Genomic DNA, 25,373 nt, shown 5'->3' with positions numbered 1-25,373 from the left:
GGGTCTGCCCTGGTTGCATCTGAATGGGAGACTTGATGTGTGAGCACTGCAAGCTATTCCCCTCAGGGAATGAAGCTGCTCTGGGAAGAGCAGAAGGTTCCAAGTTCCCTCTCTGGCTTCTCCAAGATAGGGTTGAGAGAGATTCCTGCCTGCAACCTTGGAGAAGCCGCTGCCAGTCTGTGAAGACAATACTGAGCTAGATAGACCAATGGTCTGACTCAGTATATGGCAGTTTCCTATGTTCCTAACTCTAGCATAAACCTGATAAAAAAAAGGTTGATCAAGTATCTGCTACTTCTGTAAACTGATTGCAACAAGCCAAAGAGTACCCACCTGATCTAACAGTAGGCCATCTCCAGTCCAATGTAGAACAAAACAAGCATAGGGCCTGCTCATGTGCTGAATACATATATTTGAAACCATCTTATTGTAATCTTGCACATCACAGTCTAGAGATACAGGACAGCACTTCCATCACTTACTAATCATAGATCTGTGAGCACGTTCATTGGTAAATATGTATGCCTCTTCAAATTATTGAATTGAGGCAGACAGGCATGAGTGCAATACTCCAAACAAAAATAATATTTCATGAAGGAAACCCAAAGCAGTCCAAGTTCTGAAGCCTCAGCCCTTGATCAAGTTCTCTAATAGGTTCACACCAGCACTACAAAATATAATAAGTCCCCAACTTCAGGCAATAGTGGCCCTTTACAACAGTCCTTTGGATAAGCCTAGAGGATGGACAAGGAAGCTTACTATTCCAAGACCCGTACAAGTTAACTGCTTTATCCAAGCAGTTAAATGTAACTTGAAGCCAAGAATGGACTGCTTGGGCAAATGATTTTTTCTGGAATTCTTACATATAATTGAGGACTAGTATTGCAAGTTATGTAGGGTCAGTACAATCTCATTGATTTTGTAGTGAAATTTTACTGGCAGATATGCATGCCTAGTCTGCAGCTTTAATATTGACAACTTGCATGTTCCATACATACTATTTTTCTATCAGAAGCCACTGAAGTCAGGCAATTGTACATTTTCAGGTTTAGCATTCCAAGCAGAAACACACTCTTGCTTTGAAGGAGGAGCATTGAATTAACAGTTATTGCAGCAGATATTACAAGTTGTCTTAGGATGCTGGGATGTTCCTTAAAAATAAGTCTTTATTCAATAGAAGTTTCAAAGGCCTCACAACCAAGGACAGGACAGGACAGAACAATTAGGGACTGCACATACAATTGCAGAATACAATTCTACCTATTTCACATCACTGCACATGCAGTTAACTTTAGCCTCAAAGGGCATTTTATTGCACGGTTGTAGAAAGCCACAGCTCCTTTTTATGTTGCTATCAAGAAAAGAGTAAACCAACACAAATGACAGTCATGTGGTTGAGAAGGACCTCCAACTGTGCCTCAGTGTTTGAACCATGTGCAACTGGACTTCAAGTATGTTAAGATACTCAAAACTACTAGATGACCTGTGATAATGCGCCAACAGGAAAATCATAAGATTGAGCTGCATTTTATAAGGTTCACAGTCAACAGATCATAATGCAAGATATTCTGTGTTTTTAAAATCCAACTTTAAGCAGCCTATATTGATTACATTGAAATGTAATTAACTATGAAAGCTGCATCCATCATCCTACGATTGGCTTGTGTTAGTAGCAGCGGTATCAGCAGTTTGGTGCCTTGAAGATTTTTTAGAGTTTGCTGTAACCCATGGATGTCTAAGCACTTCTTCCAGTGGCAGCCTGTGGTACGGATTGTGCTTCAAGAGCTTTGAAATCAGATCCTTAGCTCCCTCTGTTACAAAAGAAGGAAATCTGTAGTCAACCTGTAACCCAAATAAATAGTTGTCATTAGATGCAAGGCATATTCAGAGCACACAGGCTGTTACAGGAATAGCTATCAGGTCCCCTCCCACTCCCAGCAGTAGTCCTTCAATGTTAGCCTCCAATTTTGTTGACCAGTCCCATTTAATTTTAGCTCTTTTGTATTTCCCTACAACCCTATCATTTAAATAGCTCTCCTTCTCCATTTCTTGAGCTACCTCAAAAGGGAGACCTCTTTTGCTTGTACAGTCTGCTCTGCTCCATTCTGCCTCCCTAGTGCAGAACCCACACAGAAAGGGCCCCACCTCTCATTACAGTAGGTGAATAGAATATGCCGGGCAGATGTGTCAAGACCCATTCGACAAGTGGAAATTCTAATCTCTTGGTGGGTTACATGGAGGATACTGGAGCTTAGGAGTGCCACGAGAGCCATTTAAAACCTATTTGCAAAGGATGAAATAATCAGGGGCGGACAGCTTAGACAAGCAACATTAGTCAGTATTGAAAACTCGTTAGGTAGCCATGCTGATTTGTTAGAAAAAGCCCCAAAGCCATAACAGAGCAATAACTATTAGGGCCAACTATGTGTCAAAGCCTGCTCAGTTTTGAATTTTAGTAGATAAACAGGTTGCTCACTTGGAACTTATGATCTAGTAGTGATCCGTTGTATTAATAAGGAATGGGTTCTGTGCCTGTGCAGGGACCTCGTGGGTAGATTGACTAGCTCCTCATGACGCCCACTCTGCCCTGCATATGCTCCATGCTTCCATAGAAATCGGCAGTTGGGGGCATCCTTCTCTCAGTTTCTTGCAGACTGCCATATCCTGATGATCTTCTAGTGACCATATGGGTAAGTGCTTTTTTGTTTTTGTTTTTTACTAAATGCTACTGTAGTGGGGTGGGTCAGGAGGGTCTTATAGATACAATAAATCACTACCAGACCATAAATAGGTGAGCAACCTGTTTATCTGGATCATGATCAACTGCTTTAAAAAAATTTTTTTTAATTGGTTTTTACAATATCTTAACAATCCCGTTACATCTAATTAAGTAAATATAGACTTCCCGCTCATCAATCTGCATGATTCATTAACTATACAAGTCAACCATTGCTATAGTAATTCAAAACATATATCCTACACATTGCAAACTCAATTTTACTCTACCCAACCTGCTATTACTAATTTTCAAACCCTGCTGAAAGGTCCATATTAGAAAAATAGTTCTTTAAGTATAGAAAGAATGGTTTCCAATCTTCTTTAAAAGATTCCAAGTTTTCATCCCTTATCAGTACTGTAAGTTTTGCCATCTCAGCATATTCCAAAATTTTTATCAACCAACCTTCTTTTGAGGGCATTTCATTGTCTTTCCATTTCTGCGCATATACTATTCTGGCCGCCGTGGTTGCATACATTAAAAATGTTAAGTTTCTTCTGGAAAACTCTCCTTGCGTTATTCGCAGCAGGAAGGATTCTGGCCTCTTAGGAAATGTCATTTAAATTTTTTTCTTCAACTCATTATATATCATATCGCAAAAAGCCTTTGCCTTCCCGCAAGACCACCACATATGAAAAAAAGTTCCTTCACAATGTCCACATTTCCAACATTTGTTTGGAACATTTTTATGGATCATGATCAATTGCATTAAAGAATGGGTGATTAGCCAGCTTCCAACCATGGTGGCAGGTACAGTAACTCCTGAAGCCTATGGCAACACCCATTTCAAAATACTTCTCCCAAAACCTGCCAGCTCAGCAGAGCACATCAATGGCATAATGTTTAATGAATAGCTGCTGTGATTACCATGTTGTAGCCATGCAGATGTCAGCCATGTGGATTCCAGACAGATTTGCCGCTGAGGATGCATAAGCCCTAGTTGAATGTGCCCGTATTTTACATGGTGGATCTATACCCTGGAGCTTATATGCTGCAGTATTAACTCCACCAACCAATGTGCGAGTCTCTGTTGAGATATCAGTTGTCCCTTGGCCCCACCTTGGTAGGTGACAAGTAGTCTTTTTGTTTTTCTATTTTTTAATTTTTTTTTGTTTCCTCTAGATAGTATAGCAAGAACATCTCACATCCAGAGAATGCAGTGCCTTTTCCAACAGTGACTCTGGATTCTGGAAATAGGTAGGTAAAAATGTCTTGATTTAAATGAAATTCCGTCACTATTTTAGGACGGAACTGTGGATCTAACTGCATGACTACCTTATGAGGATAGAACTGAATATAAGGAATGTCTTGCGCAATGGCGTCCATTCACTTACACGTCTCGCAGTACTGATCACTATGGAGAAAGTTTTCAAGGTGAGCCACTTCAGTGAAACCTCACTCAGAGGTTCAAATGGGTTCTTTGTGAATGTTGATAAAACTGAGGACAAACTCCACTGCGCCAATGGTCTCCTTATTAGAGGATTATTGTTAATTAGAATTTTCCTTAGAAGCCGACTCTCCAAACGATCATCTGCAGAGCCCTTACATCTGGATGCTGCACCGCCCCTCCATCTAGCACCAGAAGATTTGGTCGTAGTGGCACTTTGTGAGAAAACCCCTTAGAGAGTTTGAGAAGCAGTGCGAACCATGGCTGGTGAGGCCACCACAGCGTCACCAGAATCCCAGTAGTTTTGTCCTGCAAGATCTGTGCCAGTACATGGTTGATATGTGGCCGAGACAGAAACAGGTAAAGAAGCCCTCCCCACCCACCACATGTTGGAACACATCCCCCTGCTAACGTGGCAAAGAGGCACCTTTTAATGTGGCCCTATCCACCCCCAGCACAGTACCTCCAGTGACTATTGCTGGTATCTATCTTATGTTTCTTTTTAGATTGTGAACCCTTTGGGGACAGGGATCCATATTATTTATTTATCTGTGTAAACCGCTCTGAGCCATTTTTGGAAGGGTGGTATAGAAATCAAACAAACTGGCACACAAGCAAGATTTTGGACATTTTGTTGGCAGCAGTTGCAAACACGTCCACAACCGCATGTCCCCATAAGTCGAACACCCGCCTCAGATAGATGCTGTTGATCTCCCAATCGTTGTGTTGGTAGTACTGCATAGCACAGCTGAGGTTGTCTGCCAGCACATTGTCCACACCACGGATGTATACAGCCAGAGGGTATACACTGTGACTGATGCACGATTCCCATATTTTTTAGCTCAAGGTTCAAAGAGAGTAGGAGACTGCTGCCCTCCACCCCAGTTGAGATATGCTATGGCAGTGGTGTTGTCAAGTTGGAACTGCACACCCTATTGCATAGCAAGGGTTCTAATGCCTTCAGCCCCATAAACACAAACAGTAGCTCTAAGTAATTTATGAGTTGAAACTAGTGTTGCACTGTCCACAGGCCTTGCACCTGATGCTCAGCACAATGTACCACCCACCCTAGTAGGTAACATCTGTCATAACCCAGATCTCCAATTTGTTGATATTGCTCTATTGGTAAGAATGCCTTTTTTAACTGCACATCCAGAATTGCCCCAGTGTAACATGTGCCTTTTTGGTTCTAGGTTAGACATAAAAATATGTAGGTATCTGTGATGGTTTTCTTTTATTCCTATATGGTAGTATGCATCCTTCAAGTCTAACATTGCCACTCACTCCTGCTTGCACAAAAGAGGCAGTATTTCTTGCAACTTGCATATCCACACGAACCAATTGAGGCCTTGAAGGTCCATGATTGACCGAATTCCCCCATCCCTCTTCGGGATTTGAAAATAACGTGAATAAAATCCAGACATCATCTCCGTCCCACCACACAGAGACGATCGCCTCTTTCTCCAACAGCACCTGCCCCTCCTCAGCAATATCGGGGTTGCTCTTGTATATTTAATTCCCGAAAACAGGCACACTCTTGCACTCTATAACGTAATTAGTCTTGATAATTCTAAGCACCCACTGGTCTGATGTTATGTGGTGGCATGCCTTGCCATCTTGATGGAACTGATGGCAACTACAAAGCAGGTGTGTGCTTTGGCAGGTGGTTGCTGGTGTTTCAAAATTGTGGTGGACAGTTGAGCAGATCAGAGTCCGCTTGCTTTGGCTTTTTGCTTTTAGCAGGCCCAATGTTCTGGCCCTTCAGCCTCTGACCAAAGCCCTTATTTCTTTGGTATGGCCTGTATTGTCGCCGGAAATCCTTCCAGTCCTGTGTCTGTAATTGGTCTGTTTCCCATATGGGCAATAACACAATGTTGTGCAATGTTTCGCTTTGCTAAAGTCTTAGCTCTATATTTTGACTTTTTAAGCTACTCCATAGTGGAGTCTGTGCTCTCACTGAACATAGGCCAAGTTCTCTATCTGGTCACATATCCTGTTGTAGCTTGTAGATCTTAGCCAGTTGTGATGGCACATTGTTACTGCCATTCCCATAGCCCACGACTCAGTCTCAGCTAAATGCTTGAATTTGCTCAGGTGTTGCCTAGTGATGGCAGTAATCTTCCTGTACACCTCAGCAAGCCTGTCCTATAATGCATCTGGACTTACTGCAGTCACACGTCCCATGCTGACTGCATTGCCTTACTAATCAGAGGCAGCATGGAGAGTGCCACTAGATGTGATGTCTTGGGAGGCTGTCATATTGTAGACTGGGTCCTGCAGATCTGCCTCTGGTTGTTTTACGTCCAAACCCAAGCCCTCCACCATTTCCCTGATTTGGACATGATAGGTCTTTAGTACCTCAGAGAGCGAAGTTGATGTATTGGATGTACTACCAAAAGGTGGATCAGAAGGATGGCTAGCCCCAGCCGAATCTGGTTCTGAGGATTCAGATGAATAAGCATCTGCAGTGGGGGCGTGATCAGAAGCATCCTCTTTTTAGCCAACTTTCCAGTAGGCTTATGAGATCACCTGGCATTCCCCACCCCCCTGCCATCAACTTTGCAATGCCTAGACCAAATCAGGTACAGCTGTAGAGACACCTCAACAGCATAGTTTGTGATATCATCTACTAATCTAAAATGGTGAATGTGTAAAGTGGGCTAACTTGTGAGCCACCTAACCGATTTGAACCAAATTTGCTACAGCTGTAGGGACACATAGGGATGGTGTGGTGTGTGTGATGTCATCCACTCCAATTCAAGATGGCAGCCATGTGAACATCTGATGTGCAAGCAGGCCAATTTGTGGACTGCCTAATCCATTTGAACCAAATTGGGTACCGTTGCACTGAGTGACGCACCGAGACACCTCAATGGCATAGTTTGTGATGTCATCTACACCAATTCAAGATGGCAGATGTGTAACTTTTGGAGGCACAACCTGGAGTCTATTAATTCAAGCATTTCCTCCATTGATGTTGACGTCAAACTCAAGGGGTGCGCCATTGATGGATCCGATGAATATGTTGAAGGTGGGCTATAGGCTTGCAGTACTGAAGAAGGCATACTGCCCTTTGATTTTGATTTGATACAATGCTTTTTTCTCAGTGAAGAATCTGTTTCCTCATCCAAGGAGGGCTTCCTCTTCTTGTCTTTATGTCTGTGCAGCGACTTTGAACCTCCTTTGGTCTCTTAAACATCTGTTCTGTATCCTTGGCAGCAGTTTTAGACTGCATGTCTGCAGATCCCTGCATGCTCGATTATGATGTCAACTTTAATCTCGATCCTGACCCTGATGTCGAGGGGTAGTTTGTTCTTGGTGTTGGTGGGTGGAATGCCTCATCATAAAGCACTGCATGTAGTCATAGCACCCAATTTTTCCAAGTTTGCTTTGAGAAAGAACAGCATATCTTGCATGCAACTGGGTTATGCTGCTCTCCTAAGCAAGCAAACATGAGTCATGATAGTAAGTCAATGGCAATTTAGCCTGGCAGTCCACACAACATTTAAACGTTTGCTTGTTTTCCATTGCCATTAGAGGCGCGCCTTGAGGCTGCAGCCTTGGAGCCAACTGAAAAAGTCCCCAAAACACCAATAATCAATCCGTAACACGTAAGGATAGTCAAATACAGTCCAAAGTCAAATAGGAACAATGAAACCAATTTCTTATCTTTTCTTTCAGGCAAACGAATCTAGATGAATCTAGGAGCCAGCAACAAGGTGTTGATGCATTGGCAGTCACATAGAAACTGAGAGAATGGCGCCCCCAACTGCTGATTTCAACTGAAGCATGGAGCATGTGCAGGGCAGAATGGGCATTATGAGGAGCCAGTCAATCTATGCATGAGGTCCCTGCACAGGTGCAGAACCCATTGCTTATGAATGCAACGGATCACGATCCAGATCAAGCAGTATTATAACTCACCTTTGAAATGGCTCTGTATGTTTCTTGATATGTTTTTGCCTCAAAAGGAGGCTTTCCTACAAGAAATTCATAACAGAGGACACCAAGGCTCCATAAATCCACCTTTTCATCGTGGGTTCTCCCTTCAATCATTTCAGGTGGTAAGTAGTCAAGGGTACCACATAGGGTTGACCTCCTATAATACAAAGTTATGTATAAGTTAAGAGGTTGCTAGCCCAAAGAAGAAGTGCTCAAATCAGAAGCTGCTGTGGGCATTTCCTACCTCTCACATCACCCCTGCATTCTTCTAGAATTGTATTCTCCATCTTGATTGATACTTCCCAGACATTGTGAGCTTTTGTTTATGATAACTAAAAACATGCTAGAGACAATAAAGCATATTTGGTCTATTTGACCTCAGCTAAATGCTGAAAATATCAGCTCCTTATGGGAAAACCAAGTTCAGCATCTGCTCACCAACTCTGCAGTCTAGTTTCCTTCTCTCATGCCATTGCATTCAGCTCTTATCACAGAACTTTCTGCTTGTTTGCACATATCTTTATTGCTTACAGAAAGTTCAAATCAGTTTCTGCCAAAGTCAGCCAGTTTTGATTCTATTGGGTTCTTCACACACTTTAGCTCTTAACTTGGGCATTCAATGCTCTTACCTAGAGGATGGAGCGTGCACAGACCATCCAAAGTCAGCAATCTTTAGTTCCCCATTTGATCCCAACAGCAAGTTTTCAGGTTTTATGTCTCTATGAATTACTCTTTTTGAATGACAATATGATAGAGCACCTGCCAGTTCAGTCATATACTGTGGAAGAAACAAAAATGCAAGATCAAAGGTGCCAAGATGAAAGATTGCCTGAACTCTTGTCTTATCTGCCTTCCCTTCCTGGACTAATTGCTTTGTTAGCATCAGGTGTTATCTCTCTTGCAAGAGGATGAGGGGAGTTTTAGAGTTCATCCTAAGTCCAAAATGACCTCAGATGCCAGTTAACTCACAATAGCTAGTTCTGGAGTCTGCTTAGCTGAGCTCCCACATAGGGAGAGGGAGTGTGACTCTAATCCCTTTGCAATTTGTGTTACTTGCAGCCCAAATCTAGGGGCGACCAGTCCATTGCCAACTACATAACTTGACCCCATGTATAACAAACTAGCTCACATTATGGTGCAGCCCCTGAGCATAGCAGAAGTGCAGTATCCAAGCCTGGAGATGCAGCTGTAAACAGGGAGGCTTCTGGGAGCCAGGCAGAATAAGCTCAGCTAGTAACAACAGATACAAGACCTTCTTATAGGACAAACACTTATATATCAAATTGAAGCCTTTTTCTTCAACAGCCAAGTACTGTATTTAACTGAATCCAGAACTAACCCCCGTCCACAAGTTCTTACATATTAGAAATTAGAGGGTCATCTTAAATTCAGAGTCTTCTGACATTTGGATAATTACATGTATAACATATTTTTAGAAGAGGGTTATCTTAATTTCAGAGTAATCTTCTATTTGAGTAAACGTGATAATGGCAAGAACACTGGAGCCTAAGTTGAGTAAGCTCTTACATTCACCGACAGGGTCATCTCATCACAAAATGAGCACTCCCCTCCACCCACCCCATTTACTAGTCCATCTTCTGAGGCAAGGGATAGTCATTAGGGCTATAATTTCAAGAGAGACTCACAGCAGGAGTATTCCAAACAATATTCAAGAAATGGAAAAAATCAGCTCACTTAACAGTAGGATCACTTTGCTACAAAAGTTATACAGGCATATACACTTACATGCACCAAGAACAGACCTGTACTATTTGTTGTTAAATTTCTATACTTCCTTCAAGACATCCCAAGGCAGTTTACAAACGTCACATGAAAAGATTAAAATCAGTACCATATAGAATAGCACCTTGTTTGGAGCTTTGCCCAAGATTGGCATGTGAGCCCATTGAGCAGTGTTGAATGTTTGCTAATAGGTTAGGTCATTAAATGGAAGTTCATTAGAACGCAGACCCTACAAAGCTTTCCTGATATTTGTAATATTCTACAGCATAACTGTAGTATACTCCATGTGTCCTGTGTTACATTCTTCAGACACTAGCTCCAACTGCTTGACTTAAGTGTTTCCCTAGAAGGCAAGGATTTTCAAGCTAAACCTTATTCAGCTTACTCACAAGATGCACTATGACCTTAGCTGTGTGGGATATAATGTTGTGAACTATTGTTCTCCTTAGGAAAAGCAAGGCAGCCTGCAACAGTTCTCTGCTCCCATCAACTCTTTGCTTCCTTCTGTAAACGAGTTCTCTAACTGAAGTTACTATTCAGCCATAAAGACTGTCCCAGCTAGATGTTCCAAGATGGTAGAAAACCCTTTTTCATTTTGCCTCTCTGGGGGTGGAGTGGTGGATGTAGAGAAGAAACCCCAACAAAAAGAAATAACCCTGTCTCAAGTCTGTGAAGGAGCCCCATTATGCCTTTCTTTGGACCAAAACTTGCAACTGTGTTTTAGATTGGGTCATATTTGCATAGCTGATTAATGTTTGTATAAGCATACCGTAGCCGTTCGCTGCTCATCAAATTTGGTAAGTTTCTGAAGCTCTTTGTACACTTCTCCACGAGGCGCATGCTCCAGGATAAGGTAGACTCTCGTAGTGTCATGGAAATAGCCATATAACCGGAGAATATTGGGGTGCCTAAAAAAGTATGCTCATGTTTTACAACCTAACAATCATTTATTTAAAAGTTGCAGTTCTGTGCCTCCCTCCCATTTACTAAAGAAATAAAGTACGATTGATTGGAGGTTATTCTCCTGCAACCAATACCAAGTCATTGCAGATCTGACTACGTTCAAACCAGTTCTATTTGTTATTCGACTTTATAGTTCCAAGTGGTACTTTGAAAGATTTAGCTACTCTAAGAAAAAATATTACATCAGATCAATTTGATAGATGCTGCAGTGATTGAATCCTTGCTACATAAAGTGGAGAGTCACCATCTACCAAAATTTGTACTCAGATTAATAGATCTTTAGGAGTGTAACATCCAGAATCAATAGCATATACTCCGCAGCCATAGATGAGGCCTGAGATTTGATAACAGATATATAGTTAAGATGTTTTGGTTAGCACTGGATAGGAAACATCTCTGCTCACCACTCAAAGTTTCAGACTCATAGTTTATAGCAATGTTAATTAGTGCTAACTCTCTGCTGGACAGTTCTATTAAAGTCTGCAGCTTGTGTGCAAAAGGCCAGATACATCCTTTTGAAGAACTGTGTTGTGCACTTCAAGCCACCTTGCAGGGATTTCTCAACACCTAGTCCTAGCCATTTATCTCAGCTAAACACACACCCTAAAGCTAATATTCAGTGAAGTTTGATTCATTCAAGGCAAGCCATGTATGCAATAAGGTTTTCCTACCATCAGATGTGGGGAAAGAAAAGCATGAATGTAGGCATTTTCCTTCCATGAGACAGCTGGCATCCCAGCTGCATGCAGGGACTGGGAATGGTAGTCTAGAACTTCGCATTTTAGTTAAGTTTGAGGATTGTCACTAAGTTATACAGCTTAAACCAGAGCTCATTTTAAAAAGTTTAAAAATACTTTGCCAGCAGCAAGTCATTTTAGGTTTGGACTACATCTATGACTTCCAGCAAATTTACTTAAGAGTGGCTTCACAATGTGAATGCCATGTGGAGAGACCTTGAAGGTGGTGGGCTTCCTACCACCGAAAATCAATTTGAGGAAACAGCAATTCTACAAACACATGAGAGACAGTTTGAATTCAAGCTTACCGAAGATGAGATTGTATTTCTACTTCTCGCCGCAGTTGATGTTCTACACCTGCTTTTTCCAACTGTGTTTTAAACAAAACCTTCAGTGCCAGGATGAATTTGCTTTCTTTTTCACGAGCCAGATACACATTACCAAATTTTCCTTTTCCCAAAGGAGGACCAATTTCAAAGTCATCAAGCGACCACTGTTTTCTACAAGATTTAAAGCTATATTTTAGATTAGGTTGTGTGGGGGGATGCTGCCTCTGTAGTGAGTAGTTACTTCATCATGCACTTGTTCCTGTGTTAAAGGAAGTTCTAGGACAGTTCACACAATCAACATTAGGAGACTTATTCTCCCCTAATTTGAGAGCTCTGCATGCTCCCATGTTTGATTATGTGTCAGTTAACACACAAGGTCAGAGGTGGGGAGCTTGATCATGCCCAGCCCCAGCTGGGTAGGACAATTTCTTCCTACCTCGTGCCAAATCAGAGGACAGTATGCTTATCCTACCCAATTGGGGCTTAGTTATGACCAAGCTTCCCACCCCCAACCTTGTTTTTAACTGACACACGATCAAGAATCGTGACTGCAGAGTCCTGATAGGAGGCTTTTCTTACCCTAATATCAACCATATAAGCTGCCCTATCTTACTGGGCATCAAAGGAGATATTAAAGAAGGTTACAAGCAATGAGTCGTTTGTTTCCTTTCTAGTATATGGAGAGTTTTCTGTTTGTAAGTACTCAACTTTAACAAATAGACATCCTCCTCTCTCATTTAGAAATACAATCTGGCATTGATTGCATGTGATTCCATCAACACATAACTGTACCAAATCAACCAAGAGTCTATTTAGTTCAGCATCTGATTTTCAACAGTGGTCAACCAGATGTTTCTAAGAAGCAGAACATAAAGCCTGCAGTCTCAGTTTGTCCCAGAGCAACTGCTATTCTGAGGTGTGCTTCCTCTGAACATTGAGGTTCCATTTAACTATTATGGCCAACCGTCATAGATAGAACTGGCATCCATTAGTTCATCTAATCCCTTTTAAAGCCATATAGCCACTGCCTCATCTTGTGGCAATGAATGCTGCATATTACTTCATACAGTTATGACAGCTCTGAGCAAGTCAGTTTTGTTAGGCAATAGTATCTTTCTCCACACAATTCATAGTACTATAAATCTTCATCAATCCCAGTACTCTTTTTCTAAAACTAAGACATTCCCAATGCCTCAATCTCTCTCATAGGGAAGATTTGCCAAACCCTTGATCATTTTGGCATTATGCTAAAGGCACTTTTGTTTGTAGTCCCTTAATAATCCAAGAGAGAAATATGGCTTTCCACTGCTATTACACCCAGTTATTTTCATCATGATAGCTACCACAACCCTCTTTGCTAGATTGTCACTCGCTATTCAGGCCTCAGCCAGTATGTAAAGCCTAATTATTTCATTTGTGTTTATTCACATTCAGCCTCATTTGTCATCTGTCCAGTTTAATGAGTCAGGTAAGTTAAGGAACTCTGGCACAGTTGCATCTATGCATACTTGACCACATTTCAACTACTCATCTCCAAGATTTTACTTATGCCACTTACAGCACTTCTGAGACTCTTCTCTCCGATCAGTAGGCATTTGTGAATGAAATGAATCGTTGGCACTTACCTGAAAGGTCATTTTCCTCAGAGGTACAGGTTGTATCCACAAAGATTGCTGGGTTGTCTCAACCTCCTGCTCCTAGACAGGGCCAATAAGAGCTTCGGCTCACAGCAGGAGGGAGGGGCAACCCCCTCAGACTCCAGTTCATAGCCAGCTCTAAAACGTGCTCCAGAACAAAATAGGTAAGAAACAAGCAGAAAAGGCAAACGGATAATGCGCCATAGCAAAACAGCAGTACATCCGACAAGAAAGTCTATTCCCTTTACAGCACCTGGTTTAACTGAAAAAAACCCCGCAGGGAGGACAAACCACCCTAGGAAAGAAACCACCCCACAGAAATATAGGGGACAGAAGGGTGCTGGAATCAGGACAGAAGAATATATAGACCGGATGAACAAGCGGGCGGGTGCAGATACAACCCGTACCTCTGAGGAAAATGACCTTTCAGGTAAGTGCCAACGATTCATTTTCCCTCAGAGGAGGGTTGTATCCGCAAAGGATGCTGGGACCTACCATAGCCGCTTTGACCCACTGGGAGGGAGCTGTGAGATCCAGCCTCAAGAAGGAACTACCCACTGCAAGACTCTCCGCCCAAAAGCAGCATCTGCCGAGGTCCAATCGTGGATTTTGTAATGCCTCACGAAGGTGGAGAGTGAGGCCCATGTGGCTGCTCGACAGATATCTACCAAGGGAGCCAAGGTGGAGAAGGCAGCAGAGGAGGCCACACTCCTGGTGGAGTGGGCTGTAATCCCCTCTGGAACCGGGGTAGCCAAGACAGAGTAGGCCAACCTGATGCACTGACAGATCCAGCGCGACAAAGTGGATGTTGAGACCTGTTTACCCAATGAACAATCCCTGAATGAAACAAAGAGGAAATCCGATACCCGAAAAACCTTAGTGCGCCTAAGGTAAATCTTTACCGCCCTACGTACATCCAAGATATGCCATTCACATTCCTTAGGTGAAGGCGGATTGGGGCAGAATGAAGGCAGCATCAATTCTTGAGCCCTATGAAACACTGAATTGACCTTAGGAATAAATGTCGGGTCGGTGCATAAGAGGACATAGTCTGGATAAACCAGACATAGTTCCTTCCGCACCAACAGAGCTCGCAGATCCAAAACCCGCCTGGCGGAAGTGATAGCAACCAAAAACAAGACCTTAAACGTAAGCAAACGGACCATAGGGGCTCAAACGGGGCTTTAGTAGGAGCCCGGAGAACCAGGTTCAAGGCCCACGTCTGAAACCTATGGACTGTGGGAGGTTTGAGTATAGCCGCCCCTTTCAAAAACCTCTGCACGTGGGGATGCTGAGACAGAAGACAGGTCCCCTGCCACTGCAGAATCGAAGAAATTGCGAAAACCTGGCGGCGCAGTGTATTGGGGCAAAGCCCCTCATCCAGACCCCTCTGTAGAAACCCCAACACATGGGCCACCGTAGCGGACAGCGGCAACACCCCCCGTAAGTCGCACCAGAGAGCGAAGGCCTTCCAGGTAGACTGATAGATTCTAACTGTGGAAGGCCTACGAGAAGCCAAAATAGTGTCCTGGACCAAACTAGGGTAACCGCACTCTACTAATGACCCCTGCTCAATCTCCATGCGACGAGATTGAGTCACTCTGGTTCTGGGTGGAAAACTGGACCCTGGCGGAGAAGGTGGCTGTCGCGTCCCAGAGAAAGTGGAGGTTTGCTGGACAACTCCACCAGGTCCGAAAACCAGGGTCGGCAGCGCCAATACCACAACCTCCGCTCTCAACAGGCAGACCCGTCGAACGGTCTGCGGAATGATGGCAAACAGCGGAAAGGCGTATAACAGGCCAGGCGGCCAGGGAAAAGTCAAGGCATCCACTCCCTCCGCCCCGGGAGAGCGATACCTGGAGAGGAAACGCCTCAGCTTGGTGTTGCTTGGAACTGCAAAAAGGTCCATGACTGGTCGACCGAACGTCCAGACGATCTGCTGGAAGACTCGAGGATCCAGAGACCACTCCGCCGGGTCTATCTGCGACTGGCTTAACCAGCCCGCGACTGTGTTCATCACTCCGCTTACATGATCTGCCTCTAGGGACAGTAGATGTTGCTCTGCCCATGCCAGCAGAAGCGAGGCCTCTCTCATCAGGGCACGGGATTTCAAACCACCCTGCCGGTTGACATGGGCCTTGGCTGTAGCACTGTCCGTGCGCACCAATACGTGGTGACCGTGGACTTCTGGCCGAAACTCTATGAGGGAGAGCTGGATCGCACGCAGCTCCAGCCAGTTTATGGAGTTGACCTGTTCGGCCGCGGACCACCGACCTTGAGCCACGTGATGCTGACAATAGCACCCCCAGCCCTGGAGGCTGGCATCCGTTGTGACTTGAACACGCCCCACTGGAAGAAACCTGACCCCCTTTTTGACGGCCGGTGACATCCACCAGTGCAGAGACCACACCACCCGAGGCAGCAGTCTTAGGCACATTCTGGATCTGCACATCACCTGATCCTGGTACTTGAGAAGTAACCCCTGGAGCGGACGAGAGTGGAAGCGACTCCAGGGCACTATGCCCAGTGTCGACACCGTCCCTGCAGTTGAGACAGAGACAGGACATCAGAGCTGGGGCGGGAGATCAGTGTGCGACAGCGGGACGCTAACGAGTTTCTGCGTTCCTGGGATAGACAAACTGTCCCCTGGACTGTATTGATCAGAGCTCCTAGGTGAAGAACTTCGGTTTGAGGAAGAAGTGAACTCTTGGGGTAGTTCACTATGAACCCATGGGCCTCCAGCATGGAGAGAGTCAGCTGGACATCCTGCTGGCCTCTGAGCAGGGAGGCTGACTTGATCAGCAGCTTGTCCAAAAAGGGGTAAAGGTGGACTCCCCTGGTCCTCAAGTGTGCCACGAGTGCCACCATAATTTCGGTAAACACCCGAGGCGCAGTCGATAGACCGAAGGGTAGCGCCCGCTATTGGTAATTATGAGATAGGTAAGCAAACCTCAGGAAGCGTCTGTCCAGCTCGTGGATAGGCACATGCAGATATGCCTCCTTGAGGTCCACTGAAGCTAGGAAATCCCCCTCCTGAAGAGCCATAAGGATCGAGTGCAGGGTTTCCCTGCGAAACCCCCTTTTTCAGAGATATTTGTTCACAAACTTAAGGTCCAGTATTGCCCTCCATTCCCCGTTCTTCTTGGGGACTAGAAATAAAATCGAGTAGTCCCCCAGCTTTTATTCCTCCAGAGAAACAGGCTTGACCGCTTGAATGGCAACCAGATGATGAATAGCCTCCAATATCAGTTGATGCTTGGAGTCCTTGCGGGACTGAGGCGAAGGAAGGTAACGGTCCGGGGGTCGAGCTGAGAACTCCAAAGAGTAGCCTTGGGCTACCGTCTGGCGAACCCAGGCATCCGTACAGGTCTGAGCCCAAACCTGTGCAAACTGCTGAAGCCTGCCCCCTACCTGTAGTGTCTGGGGCTCCAGTGGGCAGTCATTGGGCCTGGTTACGCTTGAAGCTGGGCTTGGGAGGCTGGCCGGACTGCTGGACCCTCCGGAAAGAATTGTTGTCTCGAAAGGAAGGCTGACCCTTAAACCAGGGGGACCGGTCCTGCCTGTTCTGGCAAGGACGAAAGGAAGATTTGAAGCCCTTAAAACCAGAAGAGGAAGATAAGGATGATGAAAAATGCCGATCCCGACGCTGGGAGGAGGAAGAAAAAGAAGAAGGCATCACCTTTTTCTTATCCGTGGTCTCTATCAAAATAGGGTCCAAATCTCGCCAAAAAGCTTCCCCCCTTTGAATGGAGAATTGGCAAGATTGGACCTAGACTTTTGGTCCACTTTCCAATTTTTGAGCCATAAATGGCGACCCACAGTAACATCTGATGCTAGGGCCTGAGCAGATAGCTGAGCCGCATCTAAGGAGGAATCAGCCATGAAGGTAACTGTTTTCCTCAGTTTGTTCTTGCCCTGTCGTAGAGTGGTCAATTCGGGTGGCACTAAAGGTGTGAGCTCTTTGACCCACAGGACCGCTGCCCTGGCAAAGAGGGACGTCACAGAGGAGGCCCTGAGGGACAGATCAGTGGCCTCATGAGACCTACGAAGGGCAGCATCACATTTTTTATCCTCCACATTCTTTGAGACATCCTCGCCTTCCCTAGGGAGAACGGCCCCTGTCACCAGCGCAGCGACCTCTGCATCCACCGGAGGCACCCTGAGCTTTTCCATGAGAGAGCTACTAGAGTTATACATACGTTTCACAGTGGCAGAGGGGCCTTTCCCCTCTGTGGGCTTGTCCCACTCAGACTGGAACAGCTCCAGGAACAACTGAGGACAAGGCATGGCGATTTCGGGTGGCTGAAGGGAAGGGAGCACCGCTGGATCCCCTTCAACGCCCTCTGTGACAGGCGGAACCCCCCCACCCAATCGCAAGGTCTTTTTAACCTTATGAAGCAAGACTGGGAAATCAGCCTGTGAAAACAGGCGGGGGCCTGCTGAGGAACTGCAGGAACATCATCTTCATCCCCAGACAGCTCCCCCTCCTCCCTATCTGAATCAGAAACATCAGAAGGGCAAACTGGCTCCCGAGAAGGGGGCTGAAGGGCTATTGGACCTGAGGGGAGCAATAGATGGCAAGGGGATAAAACTGGAGGTCCTCCAGCCCCAGTAGGGAGGATAGGAGAGGAAGACGGGGCAGCGACTGGGGCTGCTGAGGCAGAGCCCAAAATGGCGGCTGGAGAATTTTGCACGGGAAACTGAGGAGCTAAAGGCAGCAGCTGGGAGGAGAAAGGGACCGGCGGCCAGGGCAGCTTCGCAAACTGCTCTGCCACCACACAGCACAACAACGCTGCAAAGGCCGGGTGAATGTCCTCCTTGCCCGGCTCTAGATTGGAGGGGAGCAGGGGGTGCGCTGCTGTAGCTGGCGAGCGCGCGCGCTTAGCAGGCGGCTCAGAGGCGGGAACACCCCCCTCCCCCGAGGGCCCTTCCACATCTTTGGGAAGCTCACCGGCTGAAGCTCTCAGGCTCCCGCTGCAGAATCGGAGCGGCGGTTTCTGTAGCTGGAGCTGCCCGACGCTCCAAAACAGCCCTGCTGCCTGAAGAAAGGCAGGCAGCCAACCGCTTCTCTTTCGGCCCATCTTTGTCCCGCCTCTTGCCTTTGGAGGCCTTGTGAGCCTTCTGAGTCTTGTGGGGCCGAGGTTTGGACGCAGGAGAAAAAGCCGCTGCCCACTCGGCTTGGCACACAGCGTGCGCCACGGAGTCCTCCGAGAGAGAAGGAGAAGCCTCTCTCTCGCTGCGTTGCATCTCCAGCGCAATACAAACAAGGCCAAAGGAGGCGATGGCGGCAGAGGAATACTGGGTCCTAATGCCTCCCTGCTAACCTCTGTACTAATGCCAGGTACCAAAATAATTCGAAGTTGAAGGCTAGGAGGGCAAAGTGCAAGGAGATAGGACCAGACAGTATGGAAAAAACAGCAAAACTGAAGAGCACAGAGAAAAGGACACCTGCTCAGAGCAGACAGGGCGAAGAACTGGAGTCTGAGGGGGTTGCCCCTCCATCCTGCCGTGAGCCGAAGCTTTGATTGGCCCTGCCTAGGAGCAGGAGGTCGAGACAACCCAGCATCCTTTGCTGATACAACCCTCCTCTGAGGGAAAATGCACATCAGGTTGTGTTTTTAAAGTTAGCTGAAATGCAACAAGTTGCATTTAAACAGGTTATTTGTCAGTCACCAGTGATTAGATGCATCCCAACACATCTTTAGATGTCTAAGAAATGGTGACTGATGTATTCACTTCACAGTGATTAACCCATTTGTTCAAAGCATCTCAGCTTAGAATTATTGCAGAACTGACAAGGGGCAGACTAGAAAGAGTTAGAAAAAGGCACTGAACATCTTTTGCTCTATACTTCTACCATGGCTATATGTTATTAATCAGTAGCTACATACATAGAACAGTTGAATTCACTGTCACACATCCTTCCACAAGATCAAGTCAACACCACAACTTACTTTTTGGTTTCAGTTTTTGGATTTGATGTTCCTTTTATCTCATTCTTCTGATATGATACACCTTCTGGTTCAGGTGGTTTTTCTGCATATAGACAAGCTAAATAAGACAAGCTCACATTTTTGAAGCAAGTATTTTCTCACAATTAAGTGTTTAAAATATCCTTCTCAACAGAACTATAATTTAAGAACATAACTACATTGACCCCAAGCACTAATGCCAACCAATTAACATTCCTATTCTAGTCTGCTTGCATGGTCAACTTCCATTTACTCAACATTTGTATTCTGCCCTTCCTCCAGAGCTAGTGTGGTATCTTGAACTGGAAATCTCCTGGTGTACATCTCATTTTAGTCACAAGAACTTCAGATGCCCCTGGGCACATCACTGTTCACATCAGAGTGCCTCATCAGCAATACAAAAATCAGTGTAGTAGATATATTTTATGGAGTAGCAGCACTTAGGCCATAACATGCTGTACATTAGACAATGGTTTAAGCAGCTGCTTCTAAGCTTCCATTCAAATAATAAACAAGACTTCTTGAAGAAGCCAGGTCTCATCAATAGTTAAACTCATAAAGACAACTGGCTGGTTGTCCTTGTAAAAGAACAAAGCCTAAAAATCATTTTTATAACTCAGGTGTGGAAGTAGACTCCTATGGCCTGTTTTAAGAGGTAATTGGGAAAACATGAGGCACTTTGGACACAAACACTTGCACTACAAGCACTTGTTTAGTATATATGTGGTTCTCTTTTGTCCTCTGATCAAACCTGTTAAGCAGCTTAGCTCTCAATTACAGCTTGCTCATAAGAGCTGGATCAGGCCCAACGCCTATCTAAGTCCAGCATTCTGTCTCACACAGTGGCCCACCAGATACCTCCGGGAAGTCCAAAGGCAAGGGGTGAGGGCATGCCCTCTCTCGTGCTGTTGCTCCCCTGCAACTGGTGTTCAGAGGCATCTTGCCTCTGAGGCTGGAGGTGGCCAATAGCCACCCAACCAGTAGCCATTGATAAACCTGTCCTCCATGACTTTGTTTAAGCCCAATGCTCAAGGCTATCCAGTGAGCTTCATGGCTAAGCAGTTATTTGAATAAGAGGTTTTCCCAGATGCAGATCTAGGTCTCTAGCTACTTTCAGATAAGTTTAGGATAGCAAACCAGGTTGTATTCCTTTGATACTATCTTGAATCAGAGGGAGAACACACACACACAGGGAAAATAGTGCTGAAGTATAGTATTGACAACACCAAGCCGGTTTTTGGTGATTTATGCACCCACAAATGTTTTGAATACAGTCCTTAAAACAAAGGAACATACAAATAGATAAGTGTGTCATTTGTTCATGTTGATATAGGAACAGGACATAACAGATTTCTTACAGAGAAAGAGACAATGAAGGTTTTACCAGATATGTAAGGCTGCTGAGGTGTTCTATTAGGCTTAGTTTGAACTAGACTCCGAGATGTTGGCTGAACGAGAGATGTTGGTTGCTGTTGAGTTGACTGACTGGGACGTTTTGGGTTGGCAACAGCAGGTTTCTGTGCGTGGGACTGAATAGGCACTCTCTGGGGAACATTTGAATGAGTCAGAACACGTTGTGGAGGGACTCCATTTCCAGCTGTCCTGTTGTGGGTTACAGGAACTCGTCTTGGACCATCCAGAACAGCTGCCTGATTTAAAAGAAAAAACCACACACTTTATCTGTAAACCAGGGAGGCCAAGAAGTCCATCATGATTAGCTGCAGTACATAGGAAGCTGCCATACACTGAGTCAGACCATTGGCCTATCTAGCACAGTATTGTCTTCACAGACTGGCAGCGGCTTCTCCAAGGTTGCAGGCAGGAATCTCTCTCAGCCCTATCTTGGAGATGCCAGGGAGGGAATTTGGAACCTTCTGCTCTTCCCAGAGTGGCTCCATCCCCTGAGGGGAATATCTTACAGTGCTCACACTTCTAGTTTCCCATTCATATGCAACCAAAGCAGATAGCTAAGGGGACAAGTCATGCTTGCTACCACAAGATAAGCTCTCCTCTCCCTACTTTTAAGGAGTCCTGCAAACAGCCATGTTGAATACTACACAAGCAGCCATGCGGAATAGTCATGTGCACGGACCGGTTCGGAGGCCATTCTAAAGGCCTCCAGACCGGTCCGGACACGGGGTGGTTTTGGTTCAGGAGGATGGGGTGGGGGGTTCCAATAAGAAATGGGGGGGGGCATTACTCACCCCTGAGACAACCATGCCGTAACTCACTGAGCAATCGGGCAGCAGGATATCTCCCTGCCGCCCGCTTCATTCCCCGCTCGGCGGCTCAGTCCTCCTTATGTACTCAGAAGAATCGTCCTCCAGTATTTAGAACCTTCAAAGCCCCGCTGGCGCTGGGCTGGCGGCCGCCCCAAGAAGACCCCTGCTGCCCCCAAGACGACCCCTGCCGCCCCCTTCTTCAGAAATCACCTCCCATTGCAAGGGGACGGCAGGAGAGCTGCCTGCCGTCCCCTTCCGCTTTGCCGGTCTGGCTGCAAATGGCTTCTAAGAAGCCGCGCTGCAAAAGGGCTTCTTAGAAGCCATTTGCAGCCAGACCGGCAAAGCGGAAGGGGGACATCAGGCAGCTCTCCTGCCGTCCCCTTGCAATGGGAGGTGATTTCTGAAGAAGGGGCGCAGGGCGTCTTGGGGGCAGCAGGGTCTTCTTGGGCGCCGCCAGCCCAGCGCCAGCGGGGCTTTGAAGGTTCTAAATACTGGAGGACGATTCTTCTGAGTACATAAGGAGGACGGAGCCGCCGAGCGGGGAATGAAGCGGGCGGCAGGGAGATATCCTGCCGCCCGATTGCTCAGTGAATTACGGCGTGGTTGTCTCAGGGGTAAGTAACGCCCCCCCCATTTCTTATTGGAACCCCCCACCCAGTGCCCGACCGCAGCTCTGCGGTTCCATGCACACCACTAATGCAGAAAACTAAGCGCGAGTTGGACATTTTACTACTTGTCTGGAGGTTGACTTTGGGAGTATCTACTCCAGCAGCCTGTTGCCTGTCTGAGAAAACATGCCAGGGAGAAAAGGGGCATTGCCCACAGATTGCCCAAACAGTTCATTACCTTCCCCTCTCTCAGCTGTTCTGTAATACCTCTTCCACACAGACAACCAAACAGACCAGAAAAGCAGAGATCTGGAACATTATTCAACATGCTAATTTTTAGTAATATGGGCAGCACATTAATAAGTTGACATGTTGTTGAATAATGATATCTATTTTTATCAATATTAATCATCTCACGATGAAATTTCTGTGCAAGAACTGCAACTTACATTAATAAAGCCAGTATCTGCACACTGTCAAATACTGGATCACCTTACCTTGACATTGTGATTTGTGCTCCCACTTGAGTTCTCCTTGCCAGTTTTGTCCATTATTACCTTAAGAGAATCAAAATCCAGTCACTCACCATGTTTAGGATGCAACATTTATACAGCAGGAGTAGGGAGGTACATGGAACTGGGGGGGGGGATACCTTTAATGGCAGGAGAGGGTGCTCTTACCCCTACCACCACGTTCACATGCACGGCATGCGCACATGCACCAAGTACTTCCGGTCCGTCAAGGGAACAGGTCAGCAGGGAGGTATGCTGCCACCCCGCCAGACCCTTTTAACTTGCAGCTCTGGCAAGGGAAGCAACAGGAGAAGTAAAGGTATCCCCCACCACCTTCGAACTGGCTGAACCGCCTGTCATTCGAACCTTCGAACAGGTTTGTGCACATCCCTAAATCAGGCCCCCACTTACACAACTAGAGGCTGCTGTTTCCACAGCCTATGCCGGCAATTCTTAAATGAGTATGCTTTAAAAAATCAAGCCATCATATATTGGATGTGCTAACCAACCCATGTGTGTCAAAGCAGTAATAGCCTGAAGTAGCACTGACTTCTACTCTGCCAACATGTGGGCACTGACATCTAACAAAGGAGGTAGTAAACATACACCAGCATTCTCCAATGCAGCTTAGCAATAACTGACATGTGTGGGGAAATGCCTGAAGCTTTCATCATTGTGCAGGAAGTAGTTCCAGCCTTCATCCCCAACTACCCTGTGGTAAGAGAGGACAGGAAATCAGGAAGCTATTTTAACTAAGAACAAGATACTTCATTGTACTAGTCAAAGGCCAATATTAACTGAGCTATTCCCAGTCGCAAGACAGTTGCCTGCCAATTCTTCCATGAGCCAATTAAGAAATCATAGTAACATAGGAAGCTGCCATATACAGAGTCCGACCATAGGTCTATCTAGCTCAGTATTGTCTTCACAGACTGGCAATGGCTTCTCCAAGGTTGCAGGCAGAAATCTATCTCAGCCCTATCTTAGAGATGCCAGGGAGGAAACTTGGAACCTTCTGCTCTTCCCCGAGTGGCTCCATCTCCCGAGGGGAATATCTTGCAATGCTCACACATCAAGTCTCCCACTCATATGCAACCAAGGCAGACCCTGTTTAGCTAAGGGGACAGGTCATGCTTGCTACCACAAGACCAGCTCTCCTCTCCAAGGTAAAGTGCACCATGAAGTCGATTTCGACTCCTGGCACCCACAGAGCCCTGTGGATTTCTTTGGTAGAATACAGGAGAAGTTTACCATTGCCTCCTCCCGCACAGTATGAGATGATGCTTTTCAGCATCTTCCTATTTCACTGTTGTCCCATATAGTACCAGTGGGGATTCAGACCAGCAACCTTCTGCTTGTTAGTCAAGCATTTCCCTGCTGTGCCATTAAGGTGACACAGTCATGATATGCACTTCTCACTTCCACGAACAGCAATAAGTTCAAAAGGCAACACTATCCAAGCTTTGGCTACCTTTGGAGGAGAAAGGCAACTAGTAACTGGTAACTTACTATGCCTTCACATGATTTTATTTATAAATACACATGCTGAGCATCAAGTGGAGACAAAAGCATGCATTCCTACAAGCAAGTCCAATACCTTATATCAGTTAACCTGAGATACACCACTGCACTCAGTAACCACCAGTGTAGTGTAGTGGTTAGAGTGTTGGACTAGGACCGGGATCACACAAATTCAAATCCCCAATCAGCCATGAAATTCACTAGGTGACTCTGGGCCAGTCACTTATCACAGTCTAACCTACCTCACAGGATTGTTTTGTGGATAAACACAACCATGTACTGCTCCAGGTCCTTTGAAAGCAGAGCAGGATAGAAATGTAAATAAAATACACTTTTGGCTTTCAGTTTCTCATGACATATGCCTTGCACAAAAACTGCAAACCTACAATTTTTTTCACATCCACCTAACACCAGCTGGGGTTGCATATCACTTTACAAGCTCCAATAGCTTCTCTATTGAGAACACTACAGAGAACCTCGGGAAATTTATTCCATTTATTAACAGAGATATTCTTTTATCAAATCCCCAAGTCTGAGCAAGCATTGTTTTAGGCAAAACCAGGTACCAGAAACAAAACACTTATTTTACAGAGATACATGCATATTTTCAGTGTAAAGCATACTTCCCAGAGGCGCCCCTCACCCGGGTGAAAGACAACTATGAGCCCCCATCTTGCGCTCAGCCCTCCCACAGCTCTTTAGAAAGCTTCTCTTCCGCCCCCCACCAGTCCTCCGCAGACAACCGAAGCAGCTTGAGAGGGACTGGCCGGCACCCTAGCCCCGCTTACGAGCCCCACAGCGCGTCCTTGGCCCAGACTAGACCGCCTCACTACCGCTCCTTTGCTGCCAGCCGACTCACCTCATATATCGCTCTCCCTTTTTGCCACAACACTCCAACGCTTTTTTAATTCAAATTTCGGTCCGCCTCTTTCAACGCCCTTTAAACCGCCAGCGCGCCCCGATTGGCGGGCCTCTCCCCTCGTCATCGAGAATGCCGGGCGCCGGTTGGCTCCCCTGCAACAGC

At 45.8% G+C, this 25,373-nt stretch overlaps 1 protein-coding gene across 8 annotated transcripts; it reads right to left on the bottom strand.

The window, feature by feature from the left end:
* Positions 1-1,146: 1,146 nt before the first annotated feature.
* Positions 1,147-25,343, bottom strand: AURKA (aurora kinase A). Of its 8 annotated transcripts, none has more exons than XM_053250183.1 (10): positions 25,138-25,173; positions 23,471-23,540; positions 22,814-22,873; positions 20,871-21,135; positions 19,469-19,565; positions 11,857-12,048; positions 10,618-10,756; positions 8,735-8,883; positions 8,088-8,262; positions 1,147-1,842 (listed from the first exon to the last, which is right to left on the bottom strand). In XM_053250183.1, exons 3-10 carry the CDS (start codon positions 22,865-22,867, stop codon positions 1,651-1,653), a joined length of 1,263 nt encoding a protein of 420 aa, XP_053106158.1. In that variant the 5' UTR covers positions 22,868-22,873; positions 23,471-23,540; positions 25,138-25,173; the 3' UTR covers positions 1,147-1,650. The 8 variants fall into 8 exon arrangements, with proteins under 8 accessions (XP_053106158.1, XP_053106150.1, XP_053106151.1 ...); XM_053250175.1 differs by lacking the exons at positions 23,471-23,540; positions 25,138-25,173 and adding exons at positions 24,592-24,640; positions 24,993-25,036; XM_053250176.1 differs by lacking the exons at positions 23,471-23,540; positions 25,138-25,173 and adding exons at positions 24,592-24,640; positions 24,993-25,036 and having other exon boundaries at positions 19,469-19,550.
* Between the last annotated feature and the right edge of the window lie 30 nt (positions 25,344-25,373).

This window comes from Hemicordylus capensis, chromosome 4, assembly GCF_027244095.1.
Source record: "Hemicordylus capensis ecotype Gifberg chromosome 4, rHemCap1.1.pri, whole genome shotgun sequence".
Taxonomy (NCBI): domain Eukaryota; kingdom Metazoa; phylum Chordata; class Lepidosauria; order Squamata; family Cordylidae; genus Hemicordylus; species Hemicordylus capensis.
Note: the sequence above shows the minus strand (reverse complement) of the source record. Positions and strands in the feature narration are given on the sequence as shown.

What these genes read in the sequence shown, in the direction of transcription:
- AURKA (XM_053250175.1), bottom strand. Translation starts at nt 25,021, where the DNA reads ATGGGGGCTCATAGTTGTCTTTCACCCGG. An exon ending in GCACAAATCACAATGTCAAG is followed by an intron (nt 21,136 to 22,813) that starts GTAAGGTGATCC and finishes CTTTTAAATCAG; the next exon opens with GCAGCTGTTCTGGATGGTCC. An exon ending in CCAAAAACTGAAACCAAAAA is followed by an intron (nt 12,049 to 19,468) that starts GTAAGTTGTGGT and finishes TAAATCTTGTAG; the next exon opens with AAAACAGTGGTCGCTTGATG.